This window comes from Adiantum capillus-veneris, chromosome 26, assembly GCF_014529385.1.
Source record: "Adiantum capillus-veneris isolate H3 chromosome 26, ASM1452938v2, whole genome shotgun sequence".
NCBI classification, from domain to species: Eukaryota; Viridiplantae; Streptophyta; class Polypodiopsida; order Polypodiales; family Pteridaceae; genus Adiantum; species Adiantum capillus-veneris.
Genome location: NC_140956.1, coordinates 43373909 through 43386079, shown reverse-complemented (window position 1 = coordinate 43386079; position 12171 = coordinate 43373909). Strand labels below are relative to the sequence as shown.

The 12171-nt window shown below is 42.3% G+C and overlaps 1 protein-coding gene across 1 annotated transcript; it reads left to right on the top strand.

The window, feature by feature from the left end:
- Positions 1–3016: 3016 nt before the first annotated feature.
- Positions 3017–3642, top strand: LOC147423346 (uncharacterized). Its single transcript, XM_086501397.1, has one exon. It carries the CDS (start codon positions 3064–3066, stop codon positions 3529–3531), a length of 468 nt encoding a protein of 155 aa, XP_086357523.1. The 5' UTR covers positions 3017–3063; the 3' UTR covers positions 3532–3642.
- Positions 3643–12171: the final 8529 nt, after the last annotated feature.

Genomic DNA, 12171 nt, shown 5'->3' with positions numbered 1-12171 from the left:
ATCTTCATTTGTTGCAATAAAAGCAAGATGCTTGGGAGATTTGGTTACCTCAACTATCACTAACTGTCATGGCAAGAAACTAAGACGGTCTAAGACTCTCCTTTGAGAGAATTTTGCAAAAAATAATATGGTCTTCATGTATTCTTTCTTGTGGTCTACTTGGAGGGGTAGGTGCTATGAAGTAATGGTTGGCGACAATGTCAATCATCTTTTATTTTTTGGAAGTTTAAGTACTCAAATGCTATGCCAAAGTCCACATGAAGCACGTAAATCCAAAGTACATGGTGCCTTTATTGATGATAAAATTAATTAGCTATAGCTCATGATTCTTGCACCCATGAAATTGTGGACCATGGAGATACTTATAAAACTGCAGCAAATGAGGACCTTTTTATGAAAGTCACCTTTTGCAATATAGCGGCTCAAAGATAGCAAGTAGGACATGGTGCATGTGGCACATGTTACTCAAACTAGTCAAGTGAACCGCACATTCTATTTTGAGAGAGAGAGAGAGAGAGAGAGAGAGAGAGAGAGAGAGAGTGAGAGTGAGTGATAAGATTGAAAAAAAAACACTAGAAGTTGTAGCGGTAAAAGTAGTAATTTTTAGAACCCGATAGGCTTGGAGATAAGGACCACAAAACAGGTACATGATGGTGTGACAAGGATACTGTGAGTCTTTCTTTCTTCCATAGAGGTAACATTGCCTTCTTATAAAGATTCAAACTGTAAAAGTAAGCTTTATGTTTCATGCCAATGCACTGTAAGGGATGGTACAATAGGGACATGAAGGTGGAAAATGATCACATGGGGCAATAGGGATACGTCACACAAGCGCCTTAATCTACATGCTCTATGGTTGGGCTCCCTCTTCTTGTCATAAGCTTAGTCTCTCGTGAGGATTTTTCTTTTGGAAGGAAAAATTCCAAGGTTTTCTCAGAGAACTTGTTCCAACTAAAGAGGAAGAGGTCTGTTACTTCCCAACATCGATAACTATTTTAATCAACTGGCTGCAAAATGGCTATATAAATCCCTAACCAAAAGTCCAACACTATATGTGTTGTACTTCCTCTTAGCAATGTAGACAAGCTTAAAATATTCATCTTACGCTAAGTAGAACAATCTTCCTTTTAGCATTGCAATGATGGGGTAGGTGTTTGTAGAACCCAAGTGATCTCAATTTGTGAAGACATCGACAGAGATTCAAGCCTAAAGTAAAACATTGAGGAGTCCAATGTAATCGGGTGAAACTTATTTGTAAATGTCTGAAAGGGTATAAGCCACAATTAATGTTATCAAGCGGTTCATCTTCATAAATCTAAGACTCTCCTTTGGTAAAAGCATGGTTTGGTGGTAGAATAAAAAGACCTTTTTTACTTCTACCAATTAAAAAATGAAAACTGGTAAAATATTTAATATTATCAAGAGGTTCATCTTCATAAATCTAAGACTCTCCTTTGGTAAAAGCATGGTTTGGTGGTAGAATAAAAAGACCTTTTTTACTTCTACCAATTAAAAAATGAAAACTGGTAAAATATTTATACTTTAGGTAAAAAAAATTCGGATCTTGTGTTTTTAGATTCTTCTTTTGAAGATCTATCCATTCATATATATTATGATAGGTAGTTTTGCATGTGACCTGTAAAAATTATAACTAAAACATTTGTCAAAGGTGTTGTCAAAGACAATCTTTTTTGTACCAACAAAGTGTGCTTTTTCTCCCTTCATGTATTCTTTCTTGTGGTCTACTTGAAGGGGTAGGTGCTATGAAGTAATGGTTGGCGACAATGTCAATCCTCTTTTAATATTTGAAAGTTTAAGTACACAAATGCTATGCCAAAGCCTACAAGAAGAGTGTACACGGTGCCTTTATTGATGACAAGCTTACTTAGCTATAGCTCATGATTCTTGCACCTCAAGAAAATGGGGACCATGGAGAGACTTATAAAACTGCAGCAAACGAGGACCTTTTCATGAAGGTCACCTTTTGCAATAGAGGGAGTCAAAGATAGAAAATAGAACGTGGCACATGTAGCATAGGTTGCTCAAACTACTTAAATGAACATCATATTATATTTTGAAAGTGTGTGTGTAATAAGATTGAAAAAAACACTAGAAACTCTAGTAGAAAAAGTAATAGTTTTTTGAGCCAAGGACCACAAGGGAGGTGCATTCTCGTCTATAAGGGCCAAGGGTGAGAGTCGAGGGATCTATTATAGAGATTCAATCCATCGTTGATCCTATCTCCAACATGTAGTGATTATTAGGCTCCCCACGATCGGGTCGCAACTTGAACTCCTGACCTCCCACTCAAAACTCGCGCTCCCTATCCAATCCGTCTATCACGACATGTTGAATTGATGGTGACACTTGTACTATAAAAGCTGGTCGCTCCCTTGTTGGGTTGATCCAACAGTCCAATGTTCCCCACTCTGTCAAAAAAACATCCCGTCGTAGATCCCTTTACTCGAACCCCGTGTCAATTATAAACGAGGGAGGTTCATGATGGTGGGCAAGGACACTCTGAGTCTTTCTTTCTTACGTAGAGGTCAGATTGGCTTCTCATAAAGATTCAAACTATAAAAGTAAGATGTGCGTTTCATGTCAATAGAGCACCCACATGTTGGAATCTGAAATAATTCAAACAAGTGAAAGAATCACGGTGGTTTTCTAAAACAATTAGAACGTGATAAAATCATTAGGTTGAGTTTAAATAGAATTAGTATTTAAAAAAGGATTGCCTGAGGTTAGCTTTGAGCCTATTGAAAATGGAGACTAGTTGGTTGCAAATCATGGTAAAAGGAAAAAAACTTGGTGAAATATGTGAGAAAATAGTACAAAAATCAAATATTAGATTTATGCTGGTTTTTCTTGTTTGCTTCTTTGTGGCTTAATAAACAAGGGATGGTACGATAGTGACATGAGGGATGGGACGGAAATGATAGTGACATGAGGGATGGGCAATAGGACACGTCACACTTTCCCTATATATATTAAGGTGAGTCTGTACAATCGGAACCACATCCCATATCACAATATAGTGTGTGTTTTTTGCGCGTCGTCATCATGAGCATGTCTCTCGAGCAGCAGCAGGCGCCGGTGATCATGGTGAGCAAGGAGGTGCTTTGCAACGATCTCCGCGTTGCTTTGCATGGCAAAGTGGACGAGGACACTCTGAAGGCTTCTGTGCTGTCCATGCAGCGGGCGTCTTCAATTCATTTGGTGTCTGGAGGCATTGTGAGCGCCATCTTTTACGTGCGTCTTGATCTGTCTGTGAGAGGTTCAGCCAGCAAGAAGTTCGAAGGCCGTGCCGGAGGTGTCTTTACTCCTGGAGAGGCAACTATCATCGGCACTCTCTTCACGGACAACGTCGACATGCTGTACGCCAACACGGCTAGCTTCCAGTTCAACTCCAACCCAGTTTATTTAACCATCAACTTCTTTGACGGGAGCAGCAATCTGCTGGGTTACGTGCACGCGGGTTCCATCTCCATTGTAACTGGGATCGGTGGTGGCAGCGGGCAATGGTCTTGAACTCCTCCACAATATATATGAGAGCTCTAGCTAAGGTCTCTTGCACATCAGCTTTGTACAAGGACTCCTTAATGCCCTTGCCTTGAATAAAAAGTACTTGTACTGTGCGTCGCTCGCTCTCTCTCCTTCTCTCTCTCTCTCTCTCTCTCCCCCCCCCCCCCCCCCCCCCAAATACCTTGCATTTGTCAATTTTTTACTCTAGTCTATCAAATTCAATTTCTCATAAGTGCTCATGTATCCACCCCTACTTGCATGGGGTGCACTATCACTGTTTCGAAGGTGAAAACGAGCTAATCTATACTATTATAAAAGGGGGACCCCTTGCCACATGCTGTGACCTCCTTCATCGGGCTCGTGTGCCTTTCTCTTTCGGTGAGACAGTGGACTCAGAGTCCGCGTGAGAGAGAGAGAAGGAGAGGCGGCCGAAGATCGCCGGTCACACTAGTGTAAATGAAAACTAGAAATGTCAAACCCTTGAAATAGCACATACTCCGAAAAGGTTCATGGTTGCTCACCCAAGGGCTTCGCGCGATCAATGACCTCCTCTAGTACTATATTGTTGCCATTGAGGATGAGCCTACAACAAAGAAACGCTACACTATTCCACTTTGGAATGTCCACTCACCCTCTTCCTCTATTTTTGAAAGTGGATCACACTAGGTTCTTTAGGTACAATCGTCTATTTTCGAATTACTCATTTTACCTTCTGTATGACATGGGAGGCTTGTGGACCATGTCCCTTATCTCCACATAGCTTTAGCTGTGGTTGTGAGTTTACATACCCTTCTATCTTGGATTTCGATGACTCCAAGCATTTATACATCCACCCTGGGTTGTCAAGTAGATTGCTTGAGTCTTTACATGTTTACGCCCATGGATAAGCACACAGTAACTATTGCACCTAGAGAAAAGCTCTCACTTTGTGTTTGAGAAAATAGACCAAAGCTTTGTCACACTTTTCGTGCTGCACATCTCTAGAAGGATCATATAGAAGCTCTTGTCATTATTTTGGCTTGACTGTTTTTAGAGGAAAAAGGGCGCTCCACACTAAATGAACATAGCCCAATGTTCTATCTTCTTGCTCACAATGCATCTCTTTACATGTGCCACCTAAGATGCAAGAAGAGATGATTGATTTGGAGAAAATGCCTTACTTTGCATCCACTAAGGAAGTACCCCACAATAAGTACTTTCCAAGAGAGAAAATCTTGAAAAATACTTTTAGCGGTATAGACGCATGTACTAACGTGCTCATTGATGTGCTCACCATCACAAATATTCACCATGTATCTTACCATCGTCATACAAATAATTTTAACGAGACATAGGCATACAATCACTTCTTCCATCAAACCTATAACTAAAATGCGTTGCAAGTGCACACATTTAGCAACAATTGAAAAGCTCACACATCAAGATTCAACAAGATTTCATGAAGTTGTCATGTTTGCAAGATGCTTCTTCAAAAGCTGGTAAATTGACATATTTGGGTAAGCTAAGCAATGCTGCACTCTCTCTTTGCCATCCTTTGTGAACATACACTTAGATCCCCGATGGTTATCATTGATGATCGTGGACTAGGCTTTAGAGGAAAACTTGTTGGTGCTCTCATGGAGAAATTGAACATTCAACATATACATTCTTCTCCTTACTACCCACAATGCAATGGGCTAGTTGAAAACTACAATGGTCAAATTGTGAAGATGCTATCAAAGTATGCTAGAGAGCATCCTAAAGAGTGGGACTTGGACTTGGAAAAGTGTTTGTGGGATTATAGAACTGCATATAGAGTGTCAAAACAGTTTACGCCATATGAGCTTATTTATGGAAAAGAAGCTCTTATGCCCGTAAAGGTGCACTTGGATGCCTTGAAGTTGTTGTGCAGGATGCAAGGTGTGCATAATGTCAAGCTATAGGAAAGAATTCTTACTCTGGAGTTGTTGCAAATAATAGAGAGAAAGCTAGTGATTATTATCTTCAACAAGCAGAGAGAAGGATGGAGAAAATGAATAAGAGGCTTCCAAAGAAAGAGATTAAAGAGGGAATTTAGTGATGAAGTATGACTCTTGTTTGGATTTCACTTCTCAGCAGAAGTTGGAGGACAAATGGTTGGGACCGTATAGAGTGAAGCGTGTATTTTCTAATGGCACATATGAGCTGGAAAGGGTCTCTGGTGAACGTTTGTGCTATAGAATAAATGTTTATAGATAATATAAATATTTTTCAAGGGATGTGGTTCCAGATACAAATAGTCTCTTGGTTGAGCATAAATGCTCTACCTAGAGGATGTGGTTCCAAATGCAAACACTCTCTTGGTTGAGCATAAATACTCTACCTGGGGGTGTGCAACGATGATAGACCGCTTTTTGCATGTAAAAATTAGCAAGTATATGCATGGAAATATGTACAAAGAGATGTAAATACATGCATTTGTGAGCCGTTCAAAGTGGTTTCAAGTTTTAAAAATGATGCAATGTGTACACATTGTGAACAGTAAAGTTGCGTACCGGCAATCGAGCACACGTATCTGCATGGACATGGTGTCAGTGCCTTAGATATGGTGCCAGGTGGCTTTTTTTGGTTCTAGGGATTTTTGTTGAGCTTTCTAGAATTTGAATAATGCAAGTGGGAGGTGTGGGCGCCATCGACCCGCCCGAGAAGTTTGACACCTGCAATAACTGTCTATTTGTGCTACTTGATCTGCGATGATGCGTGCATTGCCCTAGAAGTGGTCAAAAATGGGATGTGAGAATTTGGAAATGTTGTTGGGTATCAAGGACTAAGCCTACAAAATTTGGTGGATGGTATTTTCCCTATGAATGCTCGTCCCAGGTCAAAATGGGACAAAATTGGGCCCAAAAAAGTTAAAGAAGGGTCAAAATGGTGTGAAAAGCCCATTTTTTGACACACCACTCAGGCTGCCCTGATTTTTCAAGCAAAACGGAGAATTTTGGAGGCCCAATATCATCATTTTCACCTCTGTGTGTGTGGGTTGAAGCAAGGTTCCTATAGGTGGTCTGGTACACAGTCTCGTTGCATTCGCGTCCTGTTTTTGTGTGTGTGGAGGAGTGAATGAGAGATTTTTTCTCTTCAAATTTGCACTTGGGAGAGTCCATGGAAGTTATGAGGTTTCCATGGATGTGTGTGTGCGAGGAATTGAGGGAAGAAGGTGCGATCTCTACAAGAGTTTGTGACCCTGTATCAATGCCATTAGGGTTGAGGCTACTCCAAAGAGTCCAACATAGTGGAGTTTGGTGAAGCTTTTGAAATGGTTTTTTATTTCTTGATGGTTTTTCTTGTATATTTTTGTTCACCATTAAGCATGATTTCAAGCGTTGATCAACTCGACTCACCTTGTAGTGTCTTCGGGCAGACAAGGGCTTGTAGGTCGAGGTGTTTGGAGTTTGAATTGAGCATGTGAGTATTATTTTCATTTCTCTTTTGAGTGATGCCGAGTGAAGTGAGAAAATTAAGGGAATACCCTGTGTTGTGTTAAGGTTTCTAGGTGTGTTAGTGTGCGCACAATGTCTTTTTCTCCATCATCCTTTTAATGATGATAGACCACTTCTGGCATGCACAAAGTAGCGTGTATATGCATGGGCATATGTACAAAGAGATGTAAATTCATGCATTTGGGATATTTACAAAGCCTTTTTAAGTTTTAAAAATGATGCAACGTGTGCACATTGTAAATAGTCAGGTTTGCGTGCCGGTGATCGGGCACATGTACGTGCATGGACAGGGTGTCGATGCCTTAGATACGGTTCCAAGTGGCTTCTTTTCAGTCCTAGGGAATGTGTTTGAGATTTCTAGAATGTAGGTAATTCAAGTGGGAGGTGTGGGCATCCTTAACCCGCACAAGAAGTTTGACACATGCAATAACTGTCTATTTGCGGTGCCTGATCTACAAAACGATGCGTGCATCGCCCTAGAAGTGGTCAAAAATGGGATGTGGGTATGTGTTAATGTGGTTGTGTGTAGTCTTTTCATTTAGCTTTTGAGTGTTGATGAGTGACGTGAGAAAATTAGGGATTACCTTGTGTTGTGTTAAGGTTTCTGGGTGTGTGATTGTGTGCACGGTGTCTTTTGCTCCATCAATGTACACCCAAGAAGAGCAACATGTATTACTAAGGAGCGAATCAATCAGATAACTCCAACAGATAGTTTGCAAGAGGACGTACAAAGACTAGGAAGGGGGGAGTGTTGGTAGTCAAGCCAGACGGGCACCCTTTGAGTTGACCCCTTCATCCATGGGCCCTAATTTTGATGTACATTCATTATTTTTCCGAAAATATTTGTAATTATTTGAGAGTCTTTTATTGTAGTTGGACAATCTTTGAGTCTGTTCATGTCAAAGCTAAGTTGTAAAGTCTGTAATTGAGTATGAGTCTTGTAAGGCAGATCACTGGCCAAGAAAGACCTATTGGGTATGCAAGCCCGAATTCAATAGAGTCTAAGCCCGTGAGAACAAGCCTCAAGGCATGCAACTATAGACCATCAGTTAGAGTAAAGTTTGCATGGAAATTTTTGCCTTTATATGTAAGGTCATTTGTTTTTACAAGTAATCAATCATAGCGTATTACTGTTCATTCATACTATGTCGATCTCTCTCTCTCTCTCTCTCTCTCTCTCTCTCTCTCTCTCTCTCTCTCTCTCTCTGCTTTCCTGCACGTCAATCCATGCCATGGACATATCGCAGTATCATCCACCATAGCTAACCCTCAACACATCGTACCAGAGCTTGGTGCTCTAGGTGCTGCAGATGGTGGAAAGCATCAGTAGCGTAGGCACAATTGTGGTGGATGAGCATATCGATACGTTGTTAACACTTCCAGTAGCAGCCCTGACAGTTGTAGCAGATCCAAGCATCTCAAGACGCTATGGGCATGTAGGGGTCAGTTCGCAAGCAAACAGGCTGCCAAGGGAAGTTGCAGGCAAACCGGCCGTCAAGGGAAGCTGTAAGCAATTTTGCAGCTGAGCATATCAACACGAGGCCGACTACTGCAAGCGACGGGGAGAACCGCTCGATTTTGGCTCGACACACAACCGAGGCTTCGTCAACCTTCTGCAAGTTTTTGCACCATCTCTGAATATAGAGGTAATTAACCCTACAACTCAAGCAAGGGACAGTGCCCACGGGTGCCCGTGCCGTGCCGTGTCATGGTGGGGATTGAATAACTGTCATCTTCAGTCAAGAGATGCCGTCACACCACACAATACTGCAGACATCTTTCAAAGGCATCAAAGACTAAATAAAAGTCTAGGATCATCGACAATAGTGACACCTAGCAATGATTACCGGCTTCTTCGAAAATTCACATATGACATCAAAGATCGACAACTCCTCGAGAACCTGCTCAAGGAACAATATGCTGAGTTCAAAATTAGTTTTACCTATTGAGTCTCCTAGGTCTACCAGGATTTTGTTTATATCATCATCTATATTTTGTCAAAGCTTTGTTTTATTTTGTCAGTTTTCAATCATGGTCATGTCTCTTCTGTACGGTTTATAGAGACTGCCACACAAATAAGTGGTAAGACCTCCCAATTTTTTGTTAGTTCTCATCCTATTTTTTACCACTTCTCGTGAGGTTATTGGGTACACCTTAAACCCAAGGTTTGGCAGTGAACCAAAGTCTCCATTTTTTGCCTACACCCTATCTGTTCAGGGGGGGGAGGGGGGGGGGGGGGGGGGGGGGGGGGGGGTACTGCCCTAGCACCAGGTTATGGATACACCATAAATCCTTGGTTTTGAGAGAACCTAAAACTCACGGTTTTCGAGTATACCAAAAACTCGAAGTATCATGAGACAGCCTATCTAGTTCGGGCTTGAGGGGGGATTGTTGGGTATGCAAGCCCGGATTCAATAGAGTCTAAGCCCGTGAGAACAAGCCTCAAGGCATGCAGCTATAGACCATCAGTCAGAGTAAAGTTTGGATGGAAATTTTTGCCTTTATATGTAAGGTCATTTTTTTTTTACAAGTAATCAATCATAGCGTATTATACTATGTCGATCTCTCTCTCTCTCTCTCTCTCTCTCTCTCTCTCTCTATCTCTCTCGCTCTCTGCTTTCCTACATGTCAATCCACTCCATGGACATATCGCAGTATCACCCACGATAGCTAACCCTCAACATATCGTATCAGATCTTGGTGCTCTAGGTGTTGTAGATGGTGGGAAGCATCGGTAGCGTAGGCACAAGCGTAGTGGATGAGCATATCGATACGTTGTTGACACTTCCAGTAGTAGCCCTGGCGGTTGTAGCAGATCCAAGCATCTCAAGACGCTACCTCTCAAGATGCTATGGGCACGCAGGGGCTAGTTCACAGGCAAATAGGCCGCCAAGGGAAGCTGCATGCAATTTTGTAGCTGAGCATATCAACACGAGGCCGGCTACTGCAAGCGACGGAGAGAACCGCTCGATTTTGGCTCGACACACAACCAAGGCTTCGTCAACCTTCTGCAAGTTTTTTGCGCCATCTCTGAATACAGAGGTAATTAACCCTACAACTCAAGCAAGGGACAGTGCCCACGGGTACCCGTGCTGTGCTCTGTCGTGGCCGGGATTGAATAACTGTCATCTTCAATCAAGCGATGCCGTCACACCACACAGTACTACAAACATCTTTCAAAGGCATCAAAGACTAAATAAAAGTCTAGGATCATCAACAACAGTGTTAAGTATGGAGCCTGATTTACCCTTGTAATTTTCTGTGGTAAAAGCGCACATTTGTAAGGCCCCCACTATGAGGAGAAGCCATCGTGCGTGAAGGAAAATCACTCACTGGAAACCAAAATTTTCACGGACAAGAATCAGGGGCAACTTTAAAGGCGGAGTAGAGTATGTATCAATGACGGAGGCAAGCAAAGAAATTCTATGGCTTCACAAATTCTTAGAAGAGCTTGGATTCAAACAAGACAATTGTGTCTTGTATAGTGATAGCCAAAGCGCTATCCATCTTGCGAAGAACTCAGCCTTTCATTCAAGGACAAAGCACATTGAGGTGAGATATCACTTCATACGCACTCTTTTGGAAGAGGGACAACTAAAGCTAGGAAAGGTGCATATAAGTGAAAATCCTGTAGACATGTTTACAAAGGTGGTCAGCAAGGAGAAGTTGAGATTTTGCTCATCTTCAATCGGCATTCAAGGATAAGAAGCCAGAATGAAAAGCAGTCATAGGTTTGGTTGGGAGATCAGTCTCCAAGTGGGAGATTGTTAAGCATGGAGCCTAATTTACCCTTGTAATTTTCTGTGGTAAAAGCGCACATTTGTAAGGCCCCCACTATGAGGAGAAGCCATCGTGCGTGAAGGAAAATCACTCACCGGAAACCAAAATTTTCACGGACAAGAATCAGGGGCAACTTTAAAGGCCTCAGGGGCAGAGGCCCCCCAGACTTTTTTTTCCGCCGGAATATTCTTTTTCGCCGGAATATTATGGCCGAACAGCGGCCAGAAAGTGGTCGGAAATCAACCGATCGATTGGCCGATGGCCGATAGTCAATGGCCGATGGCCGGTGGTTGGAAGTCAATGGCCGGTGGCTGGTGGCCGGAAGTCAATGGCCGGTGGCCAGTGGCCGAATTCAAAAGCGGACTTGTCTTCTCAAGGGCGGCCACACATGGGCGGATTGGAGGGTCCAATTTGGACTTATTCGCACAAGGGCGGCTACACATGGCTGTCTCTCATAAGAGAGGGCTGCCCTTTTGGCCTATAAAAGGAGGCCATTTCTACACACATTTCATAGTGTGAAGTTGATGCAACAAGGTGAGTGTGAGGTGGTGAGAGTGAAGCAAGGCGGGAGCTCCATTAAGGGTATAATCCCTTTGTAAACTACTTCTTGTTTTGAAGTACTAAAGCCATTGAGTGGCTGCTTTCCCGTGGACGTAGCCCACATTGGGTGAACCACGTATATCGTGTGTACTCTCTCTCTCTCTCTCTCTCTCTCTCTCTCTCTCTCTACTCTATAATCTTGTGTATATAAATCTGTCTCTCTCCATTAAGTAATCTACTCAATTATCTATTTAGCTACGTCTTATTTCCTAACAAACAGTGACACCTAGTAACAATTACCGGCTTCTTCAAAAATTCACATTTGACATCAAAGATCGACAACTCCTCGAGAACCTGCTCAAGGAACAATATGTTGAGTTCCAAATTAGTTTTACCTATTGAGTCTCCTAGGTCTACCAAGATTTTGTTTATATCATCATCTATATTTTGTCAAAGCTTTGTTTTATTTTGTCAGTTGTCAATCATGGTCATGTCTCTTTTGTACGGGTTATAGAGACTGCCACACAAATAAGTGGTAAGACCTCCCAATTTTTTGTCAATTCTCATCCTATTTTTTACCACTTCTCGTGAGGTTATTGGGTACACCTTAGGCAGTGAACCAAAAGCTCCATTTTTGGCCTACACCCTATCTGTTCAAAGGGGGGGGGGGGGGGGGGGGGGGGGGGGGGGGGGGGGGGGGTACTCACCTAGCACCAGGTTATGCATTGTAGACGGCTGAGACAGTTTCACTAGGTGGGAACGCTCTCTTATGAGACAGGCAGTGGATCAGCCTCAGTAATTTCTATGGTAAACCCAAGGCATATAAATAGGGCCCATTACATTGTAATCGGACTAGCATAATCGGGTT

Bases quoted from the DNA above. Each gene is read 5' to 3' on its own strand.
- LOC147423346 (XM_086501397.1), top strand. From the start codon at position 3,064: ATGAGCATGTCTCTCGAGCAGCAGCAGGCGCCGGTGATCATGGTGAGC.